The sequence below is a fragment of the Lotus japonicus genome, chromosome 4 (genome assembly GCF_012489685.1).
Source record: "Lotus japonicus ecotype B-129 chromosome 4, LjGifu_v1.2".
Classification (NCBI taxonomy): domain Eukaryota; kingdom Viridiplantae; phylum Streptophyta; class Magnoliopsida; order Fabales; family Fabaceae; genus Lotus; species Lotus japonicus.
Window position 1 is genome coordinate 6,188,450 of NC_080044.1, and position 27,834 is coordinate 6,216,283.

Genomic DNA, 27,834 nt, shown 5'->3' on the forward strand with positions numbered 1-27,834 from the left:
TGGAATTTAGACCAAATGTTTATGAGTACTTATCCTAGGCTCCAGGAACAATATTAGAGTGATTTTTTTTTTCTTTGGTGAGGGTTCTCTCTTAAAAGCTTGTCACTGTCTCTTTGGTTTATTTTGGCCTATCAAAAAAAAAAATTATGACTTCTTAAGTGAGCCATTATTAAGGGTTATTGCCAAATTCATTAGCCTATAAGTAGGTTTATTTCTCTGTCTGTTATCAATTTATTGGGGTTCACTGGTTTGGGGTAGAGGCTCCTAACTGAGACACTCATGGATTGAGCATGTTGGAAAAATATTTTGTATTTCAAAATTTTACAAAAAATTTTATATGTGCTGACTGTCACAATAAAACGTTATCGGTTAGTTCAATTTCTAAACATGGTGAGACTAACTTTCTAAGCTAAAAATATTTTCATTCACGAACTCGAAACCAAGACTTTACTTAAAAGTTAAAACAAAATGAGATACGTTTTATCAATGACTTAAAAACTTAATATATCAGATCACATACATCCAAATCCAATTTTTCTGCTGTAGTAATACCCGATTAATATGCAAGGGAGTTGATGATGATGAGATCATACTTTCATATGCTTCACGTCATGAGAAATAAAAGACACTTAACATGACAAAAAGAATGAAAGATATTTATCTAAGAGGTAAGAAGCACTTCACATCATTGTTAGTATGTTACTATTGCCAAAATTGGCCAATATTTCAGAACCTTTGAGTTATCCAAGTTCCTTTGTTTTTTCTCACATGACATTAATCTTGTGTACATAGCAGCATCAAAACTTAACTTTCGGTAACAGCTGCGCTTTTATTTTCTTCCTTTCAGACTCGTGCACGCCATTAAACGATAAATCAAGTTATAGTGTCAATAGCAAACTGAAATAATTGAGTCACAAATCATAAACATGCGAATCTCATTACTAATTACTAAACACCTATTCTTCTCTCGTAATTTCGACTCAGGCGTGGTGAATTTCAACTCAGACGTGATGAATGTTAAATATTTATTAAAGAATATAGCTCATAAAATTTCAACTTGTTCAAACAATCACTTTTAAACATTACAACCCATAATCATGAAATCCTAAACACCTATTCTAGTCATTCAATTGTGAACAAAACTCACAATATCACATTGCTATGCCACTCGCTTACACATAGGTATAACGCATTCTTGCATTTATTAATTCTTCCATTAAGTTTCTCTGTCCCCTGCTTATTGTCAATTTCTCATCACTCATCAGCCAAAATAATTGACCCAATTGGCTCACTGTTTTGCTTTACTTCCGATTGCGGCCGAAAATAGATAAGATCAGCACGATGAAGTTATGATTGAGGTGAATGAAAAAATAAACTGGGTTTATCTCTTGTTTATGATGAGCTCATTATGACTTAGATCTTACACAAGACATATGCAATATGGCATGTACGTATAAATGAACACCCATTCCTAGCTATGAAACTGAATTAACATGAATGGTGTACGTCCTTCATGAATGTGATGTGCAATTAGGAGAAATTTATATAGTACCCCATATACCCAACCTAGCATAACATCGCTTATACTTGAATGCATATTATATACCTGAAATTATACTACTAGTGTAAAGAAAGTTATTGGGTAATCATAATTCAACTATCACCACTCATACATAGAAGACAAACAAAAGTATCCATTCTTATACATTCAATGACAGTTAAAAACGGTCACAAAAGTAGGTGTATGAGAGCGCTTGCTATTGTTATGTTTTCTATTTATCTTTCTTGTTTAACTGTAATCATACTAATACACTCACACAGTGCGAACACTCTACAAACACACAATTATTCACTTTATCTTTCTCTTCGATCTTATCACATTTATCATATATCACATCCATTTCTCTTCCTTTCTCATTTATGCGAACGTCATGTGTCTTCCACATACTCGAACAAGAGACCTTTCTTAAAGGAACTCAGTATGGTTTTCCTTTCTTCTAGTTTAATTGCACAACATCAAAAATGAAATTGAGTCCTATAAATAATGCTCATAGGCTGTGATCATAGGTAATTTCATCACATTTTGCTGTTCTCACCTTCCAAACGTCACAAACTAAAATCCACAAACTCATTGTAACCACCTACCAACTACTAACATCACATAACAATTAGAGGGAGAACTTGTTGTGTACTTGACATGCCTTTATATAGTTCCACCTTGGGTGCAAACATCCTACGTATCTTGGGACATGAGAGGAGAAGTGACAACTTCATACTCAGCCATGTAAAAGCAGCTTCAGGTTCATGCTTCTTTCCCTTCCACCATAAATCACCCACTAACCTCCCAAGCCACATTGGTTGTGTGTCAAAATTCGACCAAATCGATTCTTCTTCTTTGATGGAGAAAGATGGGAAAATGTTTCGTGTATTCTCAGAACCAGAGGAATATTCCAAACAGTTGGATGTTGCTGTCAGAGCAGTGCAGTTGGCATGCTCCTTCTGTCAGAAAATGCAGGACACTCTGGTTTCCAAGACTAGGAACCATGATCTGGTCACATCCAAGGATGACATTTTTCAAGTCACAGTTGCAGGTGAATGTTCCCCAAATTGTTTGTTAAGGTCACATGTTAACTAAGATATGGCTATAAGCCTATAAGTTCTTATGAAGGGTAGAATGAATAGAGTTAAGCTTAACCCGAATTTTAAGATGATATAAGAGCTCATCCTAGATTCGTTTACATGTCTATTTTGATGGATGTGTAAGCTTGTAAGGTATCATAGTAACTAGTTAGAAATATGGCTAAATAAGTCTTTACGAGTAATTTTCATCTTTGAATAAGTTATTGGGTAGATGTAGGCCTAACACGAATTTTACTCTAGCTGTTTTCAGGAAATTAATTTTATTTTAATGAACAAATGGGTTGAAGTTTTAAATTTAACCTTTGCCATATGGGTTTATATGGATTTCTGTGTTGGATTATTGTGTTTGATTGTAACTTTGGAGTAGAGGTATCTACAACATGAAAATGCAAGGACCTTATCAAACACACAAGAAGATTAGGTATAGTCAGTTACAAGATTTGCAGGCAAAGTTATCCTTCTTGGTCCCAAGTTGCTTTGGTATCCCATCCAGATTATGACAAGTGGCTTCTTCTTAGCTTTGAAATGACTAAAGAGGAATGTAAACATTGTCTGATACACAGAGACAGAGGACATAATCAAAATGAATACTTAAATTCTAAAATGCTTTGAAGTCAATGAAAAGTTGTAGGCAAGAAAATTTGCTATTAAAATTTGAAGGTAACTTTCATATGCCCTCTCTAATTTAGAGGGATGTGCTACCCTCTCCTCATTAATCACTAAAATGTTAATTTTAAAATTCATTATTATCCGTCATGACATAATATTTATTATCCTAAGCTAGTGAGTTATATATATTCATGCTTGGAATTGATCATTGAATTGCACTATTCATTCACTCATTTGTGCTATTTTTAACAGCTTGGAGTGTCAAAGCAATTGTCAGCTGGATATTGTCTGAATTCTTAGGAGGTGAAAACATCTCAATTCTTGCTGAAGAGGATGTTCATCAGACTCTCTCCAATACTAATGCATCAGAGCTCTTAACATCTGTGGTTAAAACTGTGAATGAATGTCTAGCCGAAGCGTCTCGATTCGGAATTGAAGAGCCAAAATCACCTCTTGGAGCTTCAGAGCTTCTTGAAATCATTAGTAACTTCAACAAAGTTGGAAGTCCTTCTGGGAGATTTTGGGTACTTGATCCTCTTGATGGTGCATTTGGGTTTGTAGAAGGAGATCAATATGCTGTAGCTCTATCACTCATAGAAGATGGAGAAGTGGTGCTTGGAGTTCTTGGGTGTCCTAACTACCCAATGAGAAAGGACTGGTTGAGTTATCAAAACAGTTATCAGAGGATTATATCCCAGTTGAATCCATCAACCATTGAAACTTGGAATAAAGGTTGTGTTATTCATGCTAAAAGGGGTAATGGAAAGGCTTGGATTCAGCCACTACTCCATGTAAATAATAAGTTTGTGTGGCCAAACAATGCAAAACCAGTTTCTGTTTCTTGCATTGAGAATCCAGTATTGGCAACTTTCTGTGAAACAGTTGAGAAGGCCAATTCAAGCCACTCTTTTACTGAAGGACTGGCTCATAGTGTTGGCCTCAGGTGATTTTCTATTTCATTCCATTTCAATATCAGTTTAGCCTGTGTTTTGACATTTTACCTTCTGTGGTTGTCAGTACTGTCTTCTTAGCATTCCAATTTCCAACATGAGATTTATTCATATGCTCTTTTTCCCCCTTTTTGTTTGTATTTAATTAGTGTGATATACTGATATGCATATTAAGTGTGTGCTTGGTCTCTTGTCAGGAAACATCAGAATTAATTCTCAATGAGTGCAATCACTATTTGATAACAATATAAAGATGTTTGAGAGTCATATCAGAGAATTATTCAATGTTCCAAAGTTAATTCTGCATAGAAGCTAAAGAGAGTAATCTCAGCCTTGAACATGATCAATTCCGAGATTTTACACTAGATTCCACAAGATTATCCTACAAAAATCACTTTTTCATGACTGTGTCCAATTCACTTCGTTTTCAACTCACTTTTACCATAATCAATTTTATCAAATTCAATTTTACTCAAAATCAAATGTGACAATGCTAATCCAAAAATGTAAAATTCTTGAGAAATATCCAATCACTTTTGCTAAATACTATAGAGATGAAAAGATTCTTAGAATATGATGGCCAGCTGAAATTTGTTATGTACAATTGTACATTCCTTACTTAATGACTAGTCACATTCCCAATTTCTCATTTGAAATATCACTTGGAAAAGGGCACCAAAGATAATACAAATTTTGTAGTATATTTCAAGCTTTATAAGGTATCTCTTATCAATCATTTGTATGCAGTAACCAGCCATTAAGAGTTCACAGCATGGTGAAGTATGCTGCAATTGCTTGTGGGGATGCAGAGGTTTTCATGAAGTTTGCAAGGGCTGGTCACAAGGAGAAAATATGGGATCATGCTGCTGGTGTTATCATCATTCAGGAGGCTGGAGGCATGGTAACAGATGCAGGTGGGGATCCCTTGGACTTCACAAATGGTTCATGTTTAGAAGGGCTTGATCGTGGTATAGTTGCCTGTGCTGGAGCCACATTACATGAAAAGATCATTGATTCTGTTGATGCTAGCTGGGCCTCTTCTTGCCTTTGAGACTGTTTCTAACTACCTACATGTGTGTTACATCTTGTGAGTAGGAAAATGATTCGTATACTGCAGACACTCGCAAACACCAACCGTGAGAAAGGAAGAGAAGATAGAGAAGTAATTGATATGATATATGGATGTGATGTGAAAAGAAGAGAGATAAGAGAAAAATAATTTGAATGCCTGTACTATTTGGATGTCTAAATATCATTACAATATTGTGATTATGTCAATAGTATTTGATATTTTTTTGTCTGTTTTACACAATATCATAGAAATCCTCCAGCGTAAACTTCAGTTAATATTGTTGATGTAATGTTAGCTAGCAGCTTGCTAGTTTTAATTATTGTTGCTTGAAATTATGTGAATAAAAGAGGCATCATGACTTCGTATACTATATGACATTTACCAATGGGGCAAGGCATGACTCCTCTTGATCCATGAAGTGGGGTTTCATGGACCTACACACTAATGTAAATCTTTCAAATTGCTCAACTTCCACTCATCATCCAAATTAGTTGATGGTCAATCAGGCCACCATGTACTGCATTTTAGATTTGAAGAAACAGAAGTTGGTGCTCAAGAGTTGTGAAAATTATCAATGTCTGGTACTAGGGCTCACTGGATTCCGAAAATTAAGGCTATGTATGGTCTATATGAATACAAAACTGATTTGTGTACAACCGAATAAATTTCAAAGACAACTCCATTAGCAAAATCCACAAATAACAGAAAAATGTTATCATTGGCCTAAAGTGCAACACAATTTACAAATGTTTGGTGATCTGATAAAAGTAAAGCCATCCAAATATTCATAGGATTACCTGCTCGTTTTACAGAAAGTAATATTTCTTTGTATTAATGAATGTTGCTATGTTAGAATAAAGCGAACGAAGAATTTAATTTTTAAAATAGCGGCAAATTAACAACTTTACAGCAAATAAGAGATTTGATATCAATAACACTATCACCTACAAAGCTGAGATAGATATGAGCGTCTAATATAAGTTGAGGAAAATGTATAACAAGAATTGAATGATTAAACTTTATCGATTAACTAAATAGTACTACTTTTAATTCACAATTCAATTAAACAACAATCATCTGGCTTCTTACTTTTCATCTAAAAGCCATCTCTGAAATGCATAAAACCCTCATTTGATGTGCCACATTGTCTAATGGGTCCAGATGTGTTTGGAAAGTATAATGAGGATGAACTTCCATTTCCATCTGAATTCATAAGAGGTCCATTCATTTTTTGTTTCTCCGTGAATGCTAACGTCCCTGGGTAGCAACAAGTACCCAAGCACCCATTGGGTTCCGGCTGGAACACTTCTTGTACATGTGGTCTTTCTGGTAATTGTTCCATTGGAGGATACAATAAAGGAGGAGCCCAATGATATTGAAGAGGGGCCAAGTAACTATCCTCCAATGTGTGTTTTCTTTCTTTCCATTGTTGCATGAGAACATTTGATGGTGGATGCCAACTTTGTTGTGGAAAACTCATATGAAGAACCCTACTTTGCTGATCGGGTAATTGTCGTGGAACATTCCAAGGAAAAACACTAGTTTTATAAGGGAATGATTGTTGTGGAACATTCAAAGGAAAATCCTTGTACTGCTGAGGGAATAATTGTTGTGGAACATCCAAAGGAAGAACCCTATTTTGTTGAGGGGATGATTGTTGTGGAACATTCAAAGGAAGAACCATATTTTGTTGAATGGGTAATGATTGTGGAACATTCAAAGAAGAACCCATATTTTGCTGAGGGGATGATTGTTGTGGAACATTCAAGGGAAGAACCCTATTTTGAATGGGTAACTGTTGTGGAACATCCAAAGAAGAAATCCTATTTTGTTGAGGGGATGATTGTTGCATTGGAATCAATGGCGGAACCTGATTTTGTTGAGGGGCTAAGTCAATATCCTCTAAGGTTATGTCATGGATGCTTGCTCTTTTTCTCTTTTTTGGCATATTTTTCTGGCGAAGAAAATACTTTTGAGCATGACTAGCAATTTGAGTTGGAGTTTTTGAAGTGAGAACAAGTCTTGAGATGGCTTGCCACTGTCCTTTGCCATGAGTCTTAAGCCCCAAAAGAAATAACCTGTAACAATCAAAAGAGGTGTCACACTTTTTAAATACACATTTAGGCAAATCTAAATAAATGAGTATTATTTGAAAACTGACACGGTAAAGAAATCACACATCTTTATAACTCTACCCTCTTAATACACATTCAAGTTCAGATTTTTATTTTGTTGAGATAGCTCTACCCTCTTAATATAATTACCAAGAAATATCAACAAACCCATTGCATCACAAAATATTTTTATTTTATCAAGTTTATAGCTTTTTTTTCAATCCAATGCATGGAAACCATAGTGAAATAATCGAGGGAAAAAATTGAAGTCCTTTGAAGATTTATCTTGTATTTTTATTAAAAAAAATCTCAGTATTCAAAGAGAACCATATAGGAAAACTACAGAATTGAATTTAATACCTGTGTTCATGTTCCGTCCAGTGTACTTTTTTCTTAGCACTTCGTTTAGGAATGATCTTTTTTGTAATTTTTTGTGAACTAGTGCCTTCTTCCTTAACCTGCTCTTGACCACAATTCTTTGTGAGATTTAGAGACTCAACAGGAGCTGATTCAATAAGTGTAATGTCACGCTGCAATGCTTCATAGTGTTCCTGAATCTCTGCCGGTGAACGATCGGGAAGCTGGGACGAAGGCCACGGATTCTTCGACATTGTAACACTTGATGCTTACTTCAATTAAGCTGTGTGTTTACCACCAAATATATATAGATCAACTGATACCGGATTGTTCTACCGGTTTGCACGTTTTGCTTCTTTCTGTTGACAAATTTTGTGACTTGTACGGAGTGAATTTTTCGCACGGTTGTACGGAATGAATTTAATCGTACGGAATGTTGTTAAATTTTATCTTCTTTTAAATATTCAAGTGTTGTTTGTTATCTTTTAATTAAACTTATCTAACACTGTTTAAATTTGAAATAATAAAAAGATAAGTGAGTTCTATCATCAGTTTTTTTATGAATATATTTTATCTCCATCTTATTCTGAAATTTGAATTGTTTGTTATCCTTAATAAAACTTATTCGATAAAATTTATTTTTTGCATTAGTCGTAACAAATTTTTGCTTCTAGGTGGTCCTATTTTGGATTACTTTAACAAAAACAAGGAACTATAGTTCAAGTTGGTTATTAAGTTCAAAAAAAATAAGTTGGTTATTAACTTATTATAGCATCTATATGAGTAAAGACTCATGCACGATCATCAGTTTACTTTATTCCCTATTTACTCACTCTCTAGACATTTTACTAATCTGAACAAGAGTGTCTTCTACAAATACCCCACCAGGGAAGCTTAGTAATTTCGGTGCGCCGACTACCCTATACACAAACATTTCATCTTTCAGAGTTTAAAATTGCAGTTGCAGACTTGCAGTTATGTTGTTGAAATGCAGACAAATGCGGATTAATGCGTCCCTGAAACAGATGCAATTTTAAAGTATGAATGTCAACCTAGGTCAACCCTACAACTGATTATAGTCTTTAGTACTTGGAACTGGTAGGTATCCTAGGATGCTCTGTTGCATCTGAAAATTTTCACTCTAACAGCACAGAAGTGTATCTCAATCCACAGAAAAAACCAAATTTTAATCACCTCAAATGTGCTTATGAACTTATTTCAGCACGAGGAGCATTCAATTGTCTAATGTTTAACTAGGTAGAGATCAATACAAATGAACTAAAGCATGTATCTATCAGCCACTGTTATGTCAAAGCTGGTTATAATGTACACCAACAAAAACACCTAAATATGCAGCATGTCAAACAAGAGAAAACAAATAAATAACACTTGTTCACAAAATTCACCCTGAGTAGAATATCTTTGTGGCTGTAATTTACAACGTTGGTTCACAAGTCGTCGTCCACACGATGATTTATCAGATTGCAGCCCTCAAAGCTCCCCTTGCAGCCTCCCGTTTCATCTCGGCCGCCTTACCACTGCCGCGGAAGTACATGTATACTTGCTGTATCATATCACATGGCAATAAAGAAGAAAAGACCAGGTAAGTGGTGAGGACGTCATGGCATTCAAAATAATTGGAAACCTGAAAAAGTGTAATCAAACCTGAAGAACCCAAATGCTGATCACCGTTTCGAGGCAGAATAACCCAAATCCAATGAAGTAGAAGATCTGCAACCAAATGGACAAATAAGTGATCAATCATTTACAAGCATAAAATTACTTTGGTAGCATTCTGCAGTTCTTGCAAGTTGCAATAAGATCACCATTTAATAGCATGTCATGTCTAAGATTGCTCAAATGATTTTAAAAATCAAAATGCTTGACGATTAATAGCATTCTTACCCCAATCAAAGCATGGTTATCCAGCACATCTATGGCAGCCAGAATGCCCCTGTATCAATGAGTAGATAGTGTCAACAGTTAGGTTAAAGTAACGAGAATAACACATTACATCAACAATAGCATACATTAAATCCTCAATTTTACCACTCTCGCCAACATGTTTGATAATCTTAGTCATTAAATAAATTTAAATGTTCAGTATCCTTGTTACAAAAATTAAAGCCACTTAAATGGTGGATTTGGAAATGGACGTACGTCAGGGATTTTCCTTTGAAAACTATAGGAGGAGCAACTGCAGCTAAGATGCAGAATCCTATGTGAATCTGTAAGCAAAAGAAGTGAAGATTATTAGAATTCTCTCAGTTTTTCAATCATAGCTGATGTGCATTAAGAAGTATAACCAGTGTACCATATAAAACAGGAAAAACCATCCAAATTTCAGAGCACTTTCATTCCTGCAAAAAAGTAAAAAAAAGGAGTATATTCAAAATCAAGAGTATGGCCAAATAAAAAAAAAACAAAAAGAGCATGCACATTAACTTGTTCTCAAGAATGTTTGGAAGCATGAAAGCAAAATTATCAGTTGAGACTGAACATCACATCAAAATCTCTCAACACCAGCAAATGCAATAGTCTCCCACTTGGTTGAAAAAATCCTTAATTGGTTTAGTAAGAGCAAAAAAAAAAAAACGGAAATAAACAAACAACTGCATTAAATTCATTCACTTTTGTGATTCAAAACTCCAACCACGCAGTTTAAAATAAGAGATTGACTTTGATGCTCTGTCAGCGTAAGACTTCTTTACACTGACCTTCAATCATTTAATGCCACATATTCAAAAGTAGTAAGATTCCTTTTTATTTTAATGATAAAAGTTCATTTTCTAATGTGGGGACCAATTATAGAATGTTTGTATACATAAATTTTACATTGACAGTGCATACACATTAAATCCTTAAAATAACTATGGACACGAACAAATGTAATAAAACATTTTTTCATACACAAGTTATATAAAGAACTGCCTGCTTGTTGCAGTTCTATCATATCTTTGGAAAAGAAAACAGCTAAATGCAAGTAAGAATTGAATTTTTTTTTTACCTAAAAGCACGATACAATGGACGATACCACAGAACATATGCTCCAGGTACCCCTGATATGAAGTAGATAACAGCCAGAAACCATATTTTTACACCTACAACAAACAAGGCCAAATTCCACATGCATGGAATTTGAAAATGTCAGATTTGTAAAATTTGATATGTTCAATAACCCATTAAGATCACCCTCTATATATATAAACTCACCTTCACCCTTGATCCAAGCTGCAGTAACAGCTATAACATTCCATGTAAGGCACACTACTAATCCTGCATAATATAACTTTTCATCAATGATCATAAACCACACCCTGTGCTTACATCATTTATGGTTATAAAATAACATGATCCACAGAGCACTCATGATAGATCATTTATTGTGACTATAACTGGTTTCATGTTAAGAACAAATAAGTACAGAATGCATTCATCAGGCCATTATCTTAGTCAACAAAACAGGTTAATTTCAAACAGCCAAGTTAATGGACTCAATTCTCAAATCAATCATTCAGAAAAGAAACATATGAGTATCTCACTTCCCACATCTCTTTTCAGAGCTTCAGTTTTATTACAAACCTTTTTCAAACTTCGGTTAAATTAATCTGTAAATTTTTATAGCTTCATCAAATTTATAATTGAGTCCCTATAGTTTAAAAACTTTTGATTAGCTCTCTACAGTTTTAAATTTTATTTAAGTCCTTAAATGTCAATACCATTAATTATTACTAACCAGATATTGATCGTTCTTTCTATTTTTTTCACTTTTCCCAAAACACCTGTGTACAATAGGAAACTTAAGAGTTATTATCTATGTTCTTATATAACACCTTGTTTTCTATTTTAAATTTCAGTTGTCTTATTTTTCTTTTCTTGCCACCAGCCGCAATGGGTAGAATTTGAAGCCCTTGGCTGAATGCTTAGCTGCATCGCAATCTAGTTTGGATTTTGAAGTAAATTGGGAACCAAGCTATTATGGCCACTTGTGCAAAGATTACCACTATAATGTATTCATAAAGCTTTGACAAACCCCCACATTACAATTCCTGCCTACGTGCTTGAGTTATCTGCACAATCAAGTAATGCCAGACAAATCACACAAGTTAATTTTTATTTGCTGATTACGGTAAATGATATCATGACTCACGAGGCAAACTTCTCCAATAGCATCAATTAAGCAAGAAAACTTAATTTACCTAAATCTGGCATTTACATATATAAATGTCATCTCCTTAACATAGCTTAATAGTGTTAAGCTTTCAGGACTTAGTTCTAGAAAATTAGATAATAGGGACTTAATTAAAAAAATTGCAGGGACTCAACTAAAAGTTGATGAAACAATAATGACTTTCAGATTAATTTAACCTTAATTAATTTATGGGGTAGAAAAGAATAAAGGTTCCAAATTATGATTTACCAGCACAAGATGCAATGTTTTAGTCATCGATTTCAATTAAAAGAAAATTAGGATATTAAAACCGTTTTTCTAACTTTCACACAATGTACAAAAAACATCAATAATCTATAAAGAACAGATAAAGGATCCCTGAAATAAAATCTACTCCAAAGACTTAAAGATAATAAAATGAAAATGATAACAAATGTACATCAAACAGCCTCAAGAACTGCTCCAGAAAACAATGCCTTAATCAAAAACAAGAAAACCAGCCCCCCCCCCCCCCTAAAAAAAAGTCGATAACATACCTAACAGTGTGGTGAAAGCAACATATTGCAATCTTTGAAGATGAACAGGAATTTCATTAGCAATATCGTGATGGATGATTGGGAAAAACGGTGGCCAGTTCTTCTCTTCAATAACAATTCCAGCTGTAGAACAAAATGCAAAGTAGAAGAATTAAGCAAAACTAAATTAGTGCTATCAGTTCAACGACATTTATAGAATTCTGCAGAATTAGCATTCTTCCATTATTCAATTGAATGCCAACACAAACAAAAAATAGCCACCCATCCCAAATAAAAGTAGCAACGAAGACAACTGATATTAAACATTGATATGGAAAACATACAACTGAATAATTCTCAACTGTCCATAAACAAGTAAACTTAAGCTCAAACTTCATATGTAAATATCAGGGAATGTAAATTACCTCGTGCAGCTGCTTCTTCTCTCCGTCTTACTTCCTGCATTTTGGGGAAAAAATGCATGTCAATTTCAAGGCAAATAGTTAGCAGGGAAGTCAGTAGATAAACCTTGATGCATACAAAGTTTACTGCCTATCAGCATGCACATTCTAAACGTTGAATAAAAGACAGCACAAATTGACAACAGACACTTATTTAAGATCCACATTTCCAGAGATCAACCTATTTTCAGATAATAACAACTTCAGATGCCCTCATCATGTCTAAATCATAGTTACTGAATCTGCAATACTCTTCAGTTCAGTAGGGCTAGGGGTACACAATATGCTACTTGGTCATATATAAGGGGCATGGGGTATTATGTTCATTGATTAATTAGTAATTTGTTCCCCAACTAAATATGTTACCTCCGGGACTCTTGAAATTGTAGATGTGCCAAGAATATATGTTTTCCACAGTTAATAAGAGAGAGTGTAAGAAAATCAAGATTATATGACGAAGGACTAGATGACCTCTGAAAGGGAAAGGTTAGAACTTGAAGGGGCATGACAAGAAAAGAGAAAGGAAAACAGAAGACAACATCAAAGGAGAAAATGTTCCAATCTCAGTAAATACCCAGAGGGAACTCTAAACTGTAAAGTGAACAGAAGACCAAGAAATCTCATTGTGTACCTGTTCCCTTCTTTTCAATTCAGCCTCCTTGGACTGGAGTTCCTTCTCCTTGTTTTTCAAATCCTAATGTTGAAATTGATCACAATTAGAAAACCCACAACAGATTCTTGCAAAATACATGCAATACATTATAAATGGAAAACAAAAAGAAAAACCAGAGTATTTGAACAATCTTAATTGTATACATACGTTTGATGTATCAAGTGGTATATCAACTGTCGCACCAAAGCCATAATTGTAATCAACAGGCTCTGGCTTAAGAGGTGAAAGCCTTGAATTTGTGGCAGGGGGGACTCTTCCAGGATTCTGACATTTTAAAAACAAGATGATGCATAAGGTAAGTTGCAAATTATATATAGGGGTTTTATCAGCATATGAAAGCACTCTAATACATGTACGTGTGTGTGTAGAAGTCATAAAACTAGACATTATAGTTCAGTTAGTACAAAGATGTTGCCATTTGCCATACAACATAGTGAAAGCTTCAAAATATAAAAAGAAAACGGATAAGATTCTTTGATGTTCAATCAACTAGGACGGAGGGAGGAGGAGCCGGCAGGGGTTTATGCCTGCCTGGCAAACCTCTTCCATTTCCCCAATAATTTTGCTTTGCTCCCCAAAAGTTTCAGTGGTTACCGGAGAATCTTAATTTTCTTCTCTCATCTGAGTCCTTTCCATTTATTTAGAAATTCAATACCACAATTCATGCATCTATAAGACTAAAAATCCTAACACGACTTGGGAAATATAATACGAAATGATTAAAAATATTTTTGCAATATGATTATAATTCTGAATTAAAATTTATAACAATCTAAGAAAACACATTCATATTTATATGTATTCAAATTATGTTCCCAGTAACCTTTACTCACCTAGCTCAACCAGTGCAGATTATAGCCAATGGTTGAAACTTTAAATTATCAAAAAACAATTTCATAAAAGTAAATTATTATGATTCATTGTTGTTTGATTAATAAACTCAGTAGTGTAAAATGCACCCACACTGTAGCTTAATTGGCTGGATGTTTTGCCCATTACAGCTGGATCCTGTTAGTTTATGCCCAATTAGAAGTACATATATAAATATTTCAGAAGGGAATAAGTTATCTCAAGGCCCAAACCACAGAATTTAAAATCCTCAATTGCAAGCTCTAATTCCCAAATTGCAAGTACATAATAACTACTACGAATATCATAACTGTCATCTCCCCAATGTGCATTAGCATAATAATATTAATTTTAAACATTAAGAATATAGAACTTCATCTTATTCAGGCAAGAACATACAACCACATATGGCACTTAAATACAGCCAAAAACCAGTGTGACTACATTATAAGTTTTTTTTTCAGGGATATGATGATGACCAACGGAGAAATCCCTTCTAAATTTTACTTGCATAACATTTTATCCTCACTTATGTAGGGGGCCTTTGCTTAAAAGGCTTGTTAGACCTAAAACACTTGTAAATAGCCCAAACTCTGACAATTTTAACTAAATAGAAATATAGAATTTAAAAGAAGACTTGATTTGATTTATGTAGTAAATAAGTCTGACCTAGCCATGGCCTTAGGCCCCCGACGAGTAGCTTGGCCTATTTCTACTCCTATCAATGGTTTATATATATCATTATATCTATAAACAGCATGCCCCAGTATATAGATTTACGGGAACCCATTTCCATAATTTACTCTAGCAGTTACCTATTGGAGGTCCCTCACTAGTCAACACTCACATTTTACAGGACCAAATTGGCTTCATAGATTCCTTAGGTAGTTCGGTCAGCGGTTGCTATCGTCTGGTATGCAACAACATGATGGGAAGTATAAGGTATTGCACTTCGGTTTCTTGTCTTTGGTTATTCATATTCCAATGAGGATATTGTATGCTTCTGATTTGTTAGCTACTCCTTTGCTTGCTTCTAATCAACTTCTTTTAAGTGTTGATTGACTAGACAAACCGAAGTCCAATCAAGTCATCGATTTACAAAAACATATACAAAGACATTTAGAACAACTTAAGATAACTTGTATATTTTCCAATACACCCAGTATTTATCCTCAGCTAAAGAAATTGCTACCCCTCAATATCTCTTTCAAATGAAGCATAATCAGGAACCTCAGTTTCTACTTCTAGTTGACATTTAGTTTTATTGTTTTCATGAAGAAAGGGTTTGAAAATTCCTAGAAACCCCCAAGGAGATGATTAGATAAAAACTATTGCACAAATCAAAGTTAAGAAACAAAGCATCTAGGAGCAAAGAGATCATCAATTATAATATGAAACAAAAACAAAATTGAAAATCAACAACAGAAACAATTCATAAACAATAATTTAACCAAAGTTGCAGGATCAAATCAAGTTCAACAAAAAACTGCAAACCCAGTTGAAAAAATCAAAACTTTGACCAGACCCAGCATCAGTGGTGAGCAGAAGAAGAAGGACTTACAGAGAAGGGGTTCACTTCTTCTTCATCAAAGGGGTTACTGTCATAGCGACCAGCCATGAATGAGAATTGGAATGCAGAGATCTGGGACTCTTGGTTCAGCAGCAGAGAGCAAAGTCAAATTGGTAACCAAAGAAAAAAGAATGGATTTTTGGAAAGATGAGATTTGCAAGTTTGAAACTTTATATGGAAATTGGATGGAAAATGAAGGAAAATTCCAGCTACAGATGCAAAGGAATTGTCTTTGGTGGTCAGCTTAATACAGAAGAAAGAAACAAAAAAAGAAAGAAATTGGGTTTCAATTTTCAACTTTGCTTTCACACAAATAAATATATACAGCTAGGAAATTTCTGTTGTAAGTAAAATGAAAAGTTTTTTTTATGTTCCCGATTATGTTTGAGCCGGGAAGATCTACATTATGGTGAGACTAACTCTCCCAGCGGGTTTTTTTTTCATCCACAAGACTCGAGGTGTTATCGTTCAGAGGCGATTCTGTTCGAGCCGGAAACATCTACATTATGGTGAGACTAACTCTCTCAGCGGGTTTTTTTTTTTCATCCATAAGACTCGAACGTGAGACCTTGCTTAAGGAGAATCAAGCATGTACCATTTGAACCAACCACTCGTTGGTAAGTAAAATGAAAAGCTTAAACTTGATATAATTGAATATCTACATAAAATAATTTCCAACGCACAACTGGTATATAATTGAATTCCTGAAACATTTAATTTAAGATTCGATCACTAAATAATATGTATGAAGAATGATTTGTTGAGAGTCTACTTATTAATGCGCGATGTAATTTGAATCTCTATTGTTCCAATTGTTCCTTTGAATTAAGTACCTCTTATCCCTGGTTAAAAAAGAAAAGGTAATCAATATTATTTTGTCCTAGTGTAATTGATTGCGGTTAGAAACAAGCAAAAAATTTCAAATTTTGGTTCCATCATATCTTCTAGGAGTAATGATATATACACACCTCATTTTTTAAACACTCCATCTCCACCTCTTTTTATTTCTATCTCTCTCATCTTATCATCTATCACATCTCATACTTTCTCTCTCTTATTTTTTCTTTTCTTCCTATTTCTCTCCTCATTTCACTTCTCTCCACCTCAAAGAGAGGTGTGGATGAAACATTATTCTATCTTCTAGAGCTTTTATTCAAAATAATGTCTTTCTCTATGAGGGATGATTGGGTTATCTGTTTGCAACTGGAACCGTGGAGATACTTTTATTTTCAAAAGTTAAGATGTACCTTTTACTATGTTTTTATGAAAAACATCACAAAACAAATTGAAAAAGTAAACCCCATATACTGTAATAAATATATAACTGTTTGCGCATGAAAATTACACATGTAATAAATCCCATATAAGAATGACAGAGTGAGAAGCTCCTGATCCTGTATTCTTGTGAAATTGTTGAGGTTCATGATGGATTAGATCATCTACCATTTTAAAAATAGCTGGAGATGTTCCTGTCCATTTAATAATTTTGTTAGTATATTGGTTATCTTAACAAAGCTATGATATAATATAAGTTGAATGGTGGTGGACGGTGAACTGCACCGCGTGCAGTTTTTATTTGAAAATGCAAGGGATATATCATATATCAAGATGTAAACTTCATTTTAGCATTGGTGGTAGTTCACAATGGTTACACACATGACAACAAATTCAAAATAGGAAAGGAAAAAACTTAAACCAAGTTCATTATCTCCATTTTGTCAAGTTCTCCATTGGATTTCATTTCTAAGAATAAATGATAAAGGAAAAAGGGAAGAAAACCCGGACCAAGGAAAAAGAACAAAAGAACTAAGAATATATATGTGATCTTTCAAAATTGAATGAATGTACAATCAGCTACAAAAAAAAACTAACTTATGCCTGTACTGTAACTAAGACTAAAATATAAAGCCTTTAGATGAAGCTACAAAAAAACTAACTGGTATAGAAGGATAAAAGGGGAAGAAAATCTGGACCAAGGAAAAAGAACAAAAGAATATATATGTGATCTTTCGAAATCGAATAAATATTCAATCAGCTACAAAAAAACTAACTTATGCCTGTACTGTAACTAATACTAAAATAGTAAACTATAAAGCCTGTGGATGAAGCTGGGCTAACATATCAAGCCAGGTTGGCTAAAAGAACTGCTAAGAAAACCGTTGGCGGTTGCGCCTTTGCAATAAACGTCTTTGATCTCTTTTAAACGGATCAACCCAGTTTCTGTCCTCGGCAACGGCTTTATTCCAGCGCTCTTTGAAGATCTGAAGTTCCCATGACGACTGCCTTCGTATCTGCTCAGCCCATGTTACAATATAAATTAATAAGGTCACTTTGCAAAGCTACTTTGTGATTAATTATCAATAAAATATTTGGTTTTGAAAGCAGTTCAAAAGCCTCACCTCGGTTCGCGCGTCAAGGGCTGATGCTCTATGTTTCTGGTTAGGAACCAAAAGCAACAAGAAAATTTAATATAAGAATGACTTAAGAAATACATGTACCTAAGAATGCTTGTCCCTAAGGGCTACTGTCACTAAGTAAAATTCGACGAATTTGGCCAAGAAAGATAAGAGGGGTTGAATACAGATTACAGGAGTATTTGTAACGATTGAATATATTAGTGATAAAGTTTGTGAACTAATGCTATTTTCTGGGTAGCAAAGAGCAAAAAACAGTATTAAAGCAAGGAAGCAAATAACTCAAACATTTGTAGAGAAAAGAGGTAAATACTTTAGCTTTATGGTCATGACTGCTACCACCCAGAGTTTGTATTGCATTGTGAACAACATATTCACTATCAACAATTCCAACATTTTGGGTGCGGTCGCCCTGAAAAATGACACTGATTTCAGTGCTAATGACAATTGTCATGCAGTAAACGAGGCTTAAAGGAAAAGACAACTGCTGGTTTCTCTAGTTGAGATTTAAGTTGAATGGGAAGGAAACATGTTGCATTTACCAGACAATGTGTATTTCTCACCTGAGCACAATATCCTAGTTTTATATCCACTCCCCATCCATGGACAAGGTCATTCTGAGAAAATAAAAATGATAATGATTAGTAGCCAAAATTATGGACTAACTTGATCTATTACTGATCCAAATTAAGGATTGAATTCTAAAATCACAAAAGAGTCAATGTTAAACTTAGCCAACGCCTTAGTTATAAGAGTATGCAAAATAGATGGTAAACAATAGTGTTTGTATGAGACGATATTTGAATGATTATGAAAGAAATTCAGGTGTTGTCTGTGTTTAGAACTTCGACGTTCTACTACCAATACACCAGGTAAAATTACCTGTATAAGATGCCAAGTACAATACCAGGCAGATCGCGAGAACACAGGAGCCATACCTTCCACAAACCTGCCCAAGTTGTATTTAAATATCTATGTCAGTCATACCATGATTATTATAACAGGAAGGTTAGTAATTTTGTTAAGCTCCCTTTTAAATATATTGACAGATTAAATTTCAATATCTCATAAACTGATGATAAAGAGAGGATGATAACAGCACATGATTAAGACCGAGAATGAACATCTTGGAAAAAATACACAGCATGGCAAGTTTGAAAGAAAGTAATAGTTACCCTGTGCACGGTGGGCCATAACTTGCATCTGAACACTTAGTACTACCTCTGAGTTCATAGACTCTTCTGCATGCACGAAAACTCAAGTGTAGGTATGATAATTGACAAACGTTGATAAGAAAGCACATCAGTAGTCTAACAAGTCACCTGTGAACTTTCTTGGTCCTAGCTCTAACTGTAATTCTATGATGTATCTCAGTTGAATCTGGATCAAGAGCTGGTTGAGATATCTCCAACCCTTCTTCCTTTACGATTTCAATGTATCTGCAAAAAACAGATGCCACTGTGAATTCATTCTTCATTTCATGAGTGTAAAAGTCTGTCATGAAGTGGAAGGAAGAAAAAAGCCTTTGTTGGAAGTGTAACTTTTGTGAAGTCACGCTATAATGAGAATGTAACTTTCTCACATGGATCAATGATTTTAAATGGGGGTTTGATTGCTAATAACTATCAGGTTGGAGTTGAAGAAATTTCTGAAGTATTTCATGATGTTGGCTGCTCGAAATTGGTACCCTCTAATGCCGTACAAGATGTTAGAGTGGAAAAAAGTTTTGAAGGAATAAATACTAATGAGTTCGTGGAGAAATTAGTTCGATGGAGGATGAGACAAATTTTTCGGTGAAAGATTTGTGCATGGGAAGGAGGACCAAAATCAAAAGCATTTACACCTTTTTTTTTATGAGAATGAAGTTATGGAGAAAAAAATTAGAATCAAGGGACTAAGGAAAGGAAAGGTTAAATCCAAGGAGGAACCGTGTTCCTATGTCAATTTTATTCCTTATGAAGAGGAAGTAGAAATAGCGGGCAACTGTTTCTTGCATTGGGGCTCATGTGATGACGACTGCATCAAAAGCTGCAATGAGCAATTGGTGAATAATTGTTCGGCGGTTGAGAACCTAGACGCGCAAGGGCCTAGGAGAAGAGTTTAGGATTGGTCTTTGATGGCTCTGATGAGGGGGCAATTTAAGGGCTGATGCAGAATATGCAGGAAAATTTATTATTCTGAGTAGGTGATTTTTGTATGGAGATGGGGTGAGAGGTGTAGTCATCGCGGTGAGTTATAGTGGGGTTATTTTCTTTGGAAAGATCATGGTCTTTGGTTGTCTTTTATTGGGTGTTTCTTTTATGGTCGATATAGAGGGTGGATTGTATTTAATTTTTAAAGGGGCATGGGTTGTTTGTTTTTGTCTTTTGTCAGATGGAGTTCACACTTTGTGGGGTTGCACATCTATTGAGATAGATTGTTTCTCAAACTATCATCTCATGAATAAACTTTTTGCTATCGAAAAAAAAAAATTGCCATGAGGTGATTGACAAGCCTTTAAAAGTCGAACAAGAAATTAAAGATCATATATCCTACTAATGAACTGTTTTTCCTGCATTTCACAGGAGCAAAGATTGCTTAGCAACCTAACATGATCTTATGAATCTAATAAGGGAAATATAGAGCTAATGGCGTGTGCAAGTTCAATTATACATCAGAGGCACATCAACTAATATGGAGCTCGAAAAAATTATACATATAGCCTTCTCTAAAACCCCCAAAAAAATCATCAATAGAGAAATAACACAAGATAAGGGGCACAACTAAACAATATATGCTATCGTTAATATACACACATGCACCCACATGCATGTATTTATGAGCCAGCATTGCATTAGAGGCAAGGGCTGTCCATTATCAAGTGAACCACAAGTTAACATAAAATATTGATTTCATTTCAAACACTAATTGGACTACTCTCCACTTTTACCCCTAATTGGACTACTATAGAAAGACTACTCTCCACTTTTACCCCTAATTGGACTCCGCTTAGTCTCTATCGGTTTTTATTCTAATCTAAAAAAGAGGAGAACAACCACTTTTAAACTGAGCATACAAAAGCCCACATCTCTTACACGTACTCCTTGGCCTTAAGGAATCAATTTTTTAAATTATTTTCTACATGTTATAGTTTTCAAGTGAACTTCCATTCAGTTTTAAAGTTTCAAAGGATAAAAATATCATTTTCTATCATTAAATAAAATTGGATTTAATTTAATTACGCCTGCATCTTGGATGTCTAAGGCTCTCAGCTGGTTAAAATGGTAAGCTTCACATTAGAATAAAAAAGCAGACAAACTTCATAATACAACCAGCAGAGGAAGATAAACAAAACGGTCAGTCGTACCTTGACGGAGAGAAATACTCCACCCCTAAATCCTCATCCCAAAGAAAGACGTAATCATAAATAGAAACTATATCCGGATGTAGAAATCTTTTGGCAAACCACCTGGTAAAGAACTCAGGAGTTAATATCTAAATTGAGAAAAATAAACCATTGAAATGCATACATTCAAAAGTACATTTAAAAGGAAAGCACACATGTTAGTATGATCTGAAATACAACAGACTGAAAAGGGATACAATAACAAAGCAATGTTAACAGCGCCAAGGTCAGGCAGTGGTGGTAGACTACCCAATTCGTTTATAGTTAAAAGATTCATATAGTTTCGATGAGGCATCAAATTGTTCCATAAGGTTTTTTGGAGTGGTTGTTCATAGTAAGGAAAAGGTTAAAACCTTGATTTCAATACATTTGCATGTCTGGATACACAATTGAAAACCATGGTAAAGACAAAATTGCGGTGAGCAGCCACAAAAGTTAAGGGAAGTTGCTTCTGCCCACCGCGATTTTGGCTTCACCGTGGTTTTCAACTGTGTATCCAGACATGCAAATGTATTGAAATCAAGGTCTTTAACCTTTTCCTTACTATGAACAACCACTCCAAAAAACCTTATGGAACAATTTGATGCCTCATCGAAACTATATGAATCTTTTAACTATAAACGAGCCACAAAAGTTAAGGGAAGTTGCTTCTGTCCGCCATGATTTTGGCTCACCGTGGTTTTCCACTGTGTATCCAAACGTGCACAGAAGCTAAAATGCTTCTCCTTATTACTAATGATGCTTATATAGCCTAATTGGCTCACTTTGAGACCAAGAGACAAATCAATTTTCAATATATCCTTTCTTCGATGAAAAACACAAGATGCCTCATTTACTCCTAGTTTACCTAGAAAATTTGAAGTCACACCCCCTCAATAAACATATATGATTCACTATATGTGGCTTTTCATACAGAAGAAAAGTTAATCGGCAATGTACTTACCACTTTGTTTGGTTTTGAGCAGCTATGTGTATGGCCGTGCTAGTCCAACTAAGATCCCACCATCCATCCACATTGCCGTCATAATGGAATAAAATAATTGTAAAATTTGCTGTAAGAAACTGAAATTATTGAAATTAGATCAGGAGTACTTTTTAAAAAAAAAAATTGTTAAACTAATAAATCATCAAATATACCTTTTGCACCATAACATCTACATTATGCTTCTGTTTGATACCAACTGGAACTGCCAGCAAGTGACGATTAGAGTAATCTACAACCTGCAATCAAATAACCAGCCCCAAAAAATCATTAATTTAGCTTAGCTCAAATGAACCATCTGCAGTAACAGCTGGTGTGTCCATCGCAGTTTACCAAATTCTGGCTATTATCTGTTAGTTTCAATTGGAGCTATAATGTTTACAAAAACAATGTAAAGATGCTGACCTTTGATCTTAAATTACTTTGTGACCATAAAGGCCTTAACTCAAAATCTGAAGTAGCATGTCTTATACCTTGTGGCAAGCCTCTCAACTTTCCAGAAGTTGCAGGATATGCCTGCACATCAGAAGCACCAAAGTGAATAAAGAATATGCATCCAAGTTACCTCATCAAATTAATGCAAGAATAGTCAAGTAAGCAACTCAAGAAATTTTTCATAGCAGACATAACCATCATTTACCATAACTTGAAAGAAAGTTAGAAAATTCAACGAAAATAGCAACATAGTATACCTCTGATTCTTCTCTGATATTCCACTGTTTGTCTATCTGATAATGGTAGATGATAAACAAAAAAGGGAAATGTAAAATTAGCACAGAAAGTACAAGAATACAATTTTGTTTCATGAAGCTTTATAAGAAAGAAAAATCTTGATCCATCTAGTTGCCACCTGCCACAAAAAGTGGCTATTGAATGTATAGCATATTAGCAACTGAGAAAAAAAATCAAATAGAGCTATAGGGTTTTATCCTGGCATAGTATTTTAATATCGTTTTCTAATGATAACAAAGACTTGGGTGTTTAAACTTTGGAGCATCACTCCACAAGTTTTCTAATCAAAATAAATACTAACAATGTTATCCTGCTCTCTGGATAAAGCAGGACTGTAGCAGTAAAATATCCCTAACCTGGTGTAGAATTATAACTAATCACTTTAGGCCCCTAGTTATTATTGGAATGTAATGTAAAACCATTCATGTGTCTTCTCCCAATAGCTTGAGCTTTTGGGATAATTGGTTCATGACATGAAATCAGAGCCTCTGACTATGACTAAGTGGTCTCGAGTTAGATCCATGTTACCCTCATTACTCTAATAAAAAGTTGAACTTCACCACATGGTAGGTGAGTACATTGTCCATGCTTCAAAACTAATGGACTCTTGTTATGAAGGGACGTGTTAGAATGTAATATAAAACCATTCATGTGTCTTAGTCTAATAGCCTAAGCTTTTGGGATAATTGGTTCATGACAATTATGACATTTGTTCTCATACCTCTTCTTGGTAGTATTGATACTTTATAGTCCTGTACACAACGAACAACAATACTGTACACGCAACTACCATAAAAGGCAGCCGTTTGATCTTAAAACTTGCTTTTCCCTGGTCCAAGAAAAAACTATATTAAAAAGTGAACATAAACATAACTCCACAATGAAAAACTGTTTCAAAGAAACTCTCTTCAGAAATATTCAAAAAAATGATTCTGAAGGAAAAAGGACAGACCATCAAGCAAGAAACTTGTTTTTCTCATCCGCCACTTCCATGATTTGACTAATTTTGTCTTATATAGTCTTCATCACAAACTGGTTGCAGTAACAGAAACTATCAGATACTATTTCATCATACAAAACACAGTGTAAAAGGAAGAGGATTGCCTTTGAGCTAAACTAGTAATGAACTCTACCCCAGGTCAAAAACAGATATCAATTGGCACAGAACAGAATGAGTTATATACAACTATATTTAGTTTAGTATAGGGGATCAACAGAGGGAGTAGTGTGATATTCATGCACATGCTGAAATGAGACAATAAAGGGCTAATACATGTGAATTTGAGAAACAAACTTGGAATATTGGCAATTACAGGAAGATGCTACAATTATATTTATTTTACTTAGGGGGGTTAACAAAGGGACTAGTGAGATATTCGTGAGCATGCTAAATTGTGACAAGAAAGAGCTAATACATGTGAAATTGAGAAACATGCGTGGAGGGGGTTAACAAAGGGACTAGTTGTGATATTCGTGAACATGCTGAGTTGTGACAAGGAAGAGCTAAAACATGAGAATTTGAGAAACATGCGTGGAATATTAGCAATGACATGAAAAGTCTCCCCAGATTGCTGATTCTTCACTCGTAACCTACACCATCCTAACCACCAATAAAAACAATTTCCAGAACTAGCGTCACATGGTATAACACACAGGTACACCCAAGAACATGAAAAAAGAGCTCCATGCAATAGATTTTACCATATCAGCACCAAGGAAGGATCACAAGGAAAAACACACAGCTGAGCTGAACAAAACATCAACTTACACATGCAAAATCAAAACTCCATTCTTCACACGAATTCCAATTGCTATCCCCAGAAAATGGAATCTTTTCCTATCAAAGTTTCACAGAAAAGAACAACAACTCTCTAAGCCTTACAATCAGATCTAACCTTGCTAGACTTTCTCCCTCTCTCACTCTCTAACAAGATTAGAGTTTCATTTCCTCTGTACAATAACAAATTGAAACATCATTTTCACCAGACCAATAAAAAGCAAAGATTTTGATCTTCCCCTGAATCAATGAATCCGACCCAGAAGGGAAAATGAGGAAGAATGAGCAAGTATAAACAACGGGGACATAGAAGAAGCCAAAAAATCAAAAGGGTATGTCATATCACTCATATGTGAGAAAAATCAAAAAGCTACAAACATTGAAGATGAAATAACATACCCAGATGCAAAACGAATCAAAACAGAGATGTGATGATGATGATGGTGATGATGATGATGATGATGATGAGAGCGAGAAAATGGGGAAGGAAGAAGAGCAGGTCCAAAGAGAAGAAAGAGAGAAGAACTGTGAATGAATGAATGAATATATGCAATGCATGCGTGGCTTTCAGCCATGGCATTGGGGTATTGGTATCATATGGTAGCTTACCAACAACGACCAATGAACAGTGTGGTGACACCTTACACAAATTATATTAGAACCAGAGACTGAGAGCGACAACAACGTTTCACATCATCACTTCACATGAGACCTTATTGTATGGTGTTTTGGAGTCACCTTTTTATTTCCTAAAACAGTAAAGTTGCCAAAAACTTCTCAATTTTATCATCATCTATTAAATGTAATTCTCAGTCAGGTATGAGATTTTTTTTTGTTACATCGGAAAATATTCAGGTATGAGATTAATCCATTTGAAGTTCTGAAATTATATAAAATAGATGAGTGTTCCAATAAATCATTCATCATACACGTTACTCAATTATCAAATCATCGATTAGATGCTCAAGAAGTTTAGGTACTATTACCTATCATCTTTTCTATAGGACCAAATTCAACATCTATTAAAAATTATAGTAGCTAGCTATTAATATTAGATTTATCTTTTATTTATATTAATTTTTAAAATTTTACATTTTTCAATTATTCGTGGTGATTCGAATGAATGAAGAAGTGAAAGAGAAAATGGTTAAATTAACATACTATTTGCTACATATTTAGAATTAAAAAATATGTAAAACTAATTAACTAATGGGGTTTTGTAAAATAATTAACCAAACAGTAATTAATTAATGATACTTTTATGATAAATTAATCTAAAATAATTAATGAATATTGGAAAAGATATTTGTTGAAAAAATATATAATTATATCCCGAATATCCGCAAGAGAAAAAAAAAAACAATAGTAACAATAATTAATGGAACACAGAACAGAAGTTGTTTTGTCAAATGCTTAAAGGATAGTCATGCATTAGAAGATTCTGGGGGTGGCACTAGCGCGGGGAGGTGGGATCTGTTGGACAGGACAAGAATGTTAGAAAGCATCAATACGACTTATAAGCAATATCAATAAAAAATGGAGAGCTTGAAAGATTATTTTTTCTTAAGGCATCCTTTGCCGACATCTAAGAAATTAATTTCCTTTCTTATTTGTCTCCATATACATTGTCCAGTGATCAAACTCTAATCTAAATGCTTAAAGAGTTCAATTATCTATCAAATATATTGGACCTTGTTAATAGTTTGAGAGAATTCTTTGTGAGAGATTAGTCTTGCTTTGCGCATTACAACACCTTTACAAATGATTCTACTTTATTATTATCTTTTTTTTTTGTCCGTGAAGTATGGAATAAAATTCAATGGATTGCCAAACAATAAATCTTTAAGAGTGCTACAATAATAAACATGTACAAAAGAAAATTAAGAGCAAGCATGCACACTCAAGCTGACAAAACCAGCAGAGACAAACTGAGAAGAGCAACACAGCAGCACAAACTGCGAAGAGCAACTGAGTGGTGGAAGGTGGCAGAGGCCGTAGATGGTGATGAGGGGGCGGAGGTTGAGGTGTGAGGTGGCTACTACTCACCGCGGAATCCGATGGTGGTTATAGATCCGATAAAGAAGGAAGAAACGAAAGGTTGGTGGTAGTTAAGATTGTCCAAAAGTCAGATTCGATTGGTTTCATGCCCAAATTGTTGGTTTTTTGGGTGAAGAAGAGTAAAGCATTAGGCCAGCCACTATCCGCCCCCAAGCTATGAGTTGTTCGGGTTCAGTTTGAACGGGTCAGTTACCTTGGGTGGGTTCATTCGGTTTATTCATCCAGAAGAAAATTCAGAAAAAAAAAGGTAAGAGGACACAAGCCAGGAAAAATCTTAAACATAAGATAATTTCAAATACAAGCTTTATATCCAAATGCATCATAACATTGAAAATAAAACCAATTCTAAAAGCTCGAGTAAAAATCTCAACAAAAGATTAAAAAACCCTTTGTCCTTTGTCCTAGTTTCTACGACCTTGATAATGAGATGATAGTGACAAATGAAAGAAAGTTAAGACTTGGCCTCATTGGTCAAGCATGTGGAGGAGGCACAAGGGACCGAAAT

General features: G+C 34.7%; 4 protein-coding genes across 7 annotated transcripts; 1 reads left to right on the forward strand and 3 right to left on the reverse strand.

Annotated features, from left to right (window-relative positions):
* Positions 1-2,024: 2,024 nt before the first annotated feature.
* On the forward strand, positions 2,025-5,471 carry LOC130710452 (PAP-specific phosphatase HAL2-like). Its single transcript, XM_057559728.1, has 3 exons — positions 2,025-2,591; positions 3,502-4,192; positions 4,947-5,471. Exons 1-3 carry the CDS (start codon positions 2,198-2,200, stop codon positions 5,248-5,250), a joined length of 1,389 nt encoding a protein of 462 aa, XP_057415711.1. The 5' UTR covers positions 2,025-2,197; the 3' UTR covers positions 5,251-5,471.
* A 694-nt stretch (positions 5,472-6,165) lies between these two features.
* LOC130710453 (uncharacterized) lies at positions 6,166-8,276 on the reverse strand. The gene is made up of 2 exons (XM_057559730.1): positions 7,746-8,276; positions 6,166-7,349 (listed from the first exon to the last, which is right to left on the reverse strand). Exons 1-2 carry the CDS (start codon positions 7,994-7,996, stop codon positions 6,368-6,370), a joined length of 1,233 nt encoding a protein of 410 aa, XP_057415713.1. The 5' UTR covers positions 7,997-8,276; the 3' UTR covers positions 6,166-6,367.
* Positions 8,277-8,908: 632 nt separating this feature from the next.
* Positions 8,909-16,271, reverse strand: LOC130710454 (secretory carrier-associated membrane protein-like). Its single transcript, XM_057559731.1, has 12 exons — positions 15,973-16,271; positions 13,710-13,826; positions 13,521-13,583; positions 12,854-12,887; positions 12,450-12,572; positions 10,956-11,018; positions 10,750-10,843; positions 10,057-10,102; positions 9,903-9,970; positions 9,648-9,696; positions 9,408-9,473; positions 8,909-9,306 (listed from the first exon to the last, which is right to left on the reverse strand). The coding sequence occupies exons 1-12, from the start codon at positions 16,027-16,029 to the stop codon at positions 9,220-9,222; spliced, it is 867 nt and encodes a 288-aa protein (XP_057415714.1). The 5' UTR covers positions 16,030-16,271; the 3' UTR covers positions 8,909-9,219.
* Positions 16,272-17,897: 1,626 nt separating this feature from the next.
* On the reverse strand, positions 17,898-26,010 carry LOC130710978 (uncharacterized). Of its 4 annotated transcripts, none has more exons than XM_057560392.1 (15): positions 25,881-26,010; positions 24,447-24,526; positions 24,216-24,323; positions 23,455-23,490; positions 23,168-23,278; positions 22,918-23,001; positions 22,724-22,842; positions 21,742-21,843; positions 19,718-19,834; positions 19,571-19,636; positions 19,278-19,344; positions 18,938-19,012; positions 18,709-18,807; positions 18,381-18,416; positions 17,898-18,272 (listed from the first exon to the last, which is right to left on the reverse strand). In XM_057560392.1, the coding sequence occupies exons 2-15, from the start codon at positions 24,447-24,449 to the stop codon at positions 18,129-18,131; spliced, it is 1,167 nt and encodes a 388-aa protein (XP_057416375.1). In that variant the 5' UTR covers positions 24,450-24,526; positions 25,881-26,010; the 3' UTR covers positions 17,898-18,128. The 4 variants fall into 4 exon arrangements, with proteins under 4 accessions (XP_057416375.1, XP_057416373.1, XP_057416374.1 ...); XM_057560390.1 differs by lacking the exon at positions 25,881-26,010 and adding an exon at positions 25,671-25,874; XM_057560391.1 differs by lacking the exon at positions 25,881-26,010 and adding an exon at positions 25,263-25,874.
* Between the last annotated feature and the right edge of the window lie 1,824 nt (positions 26,011-27,834).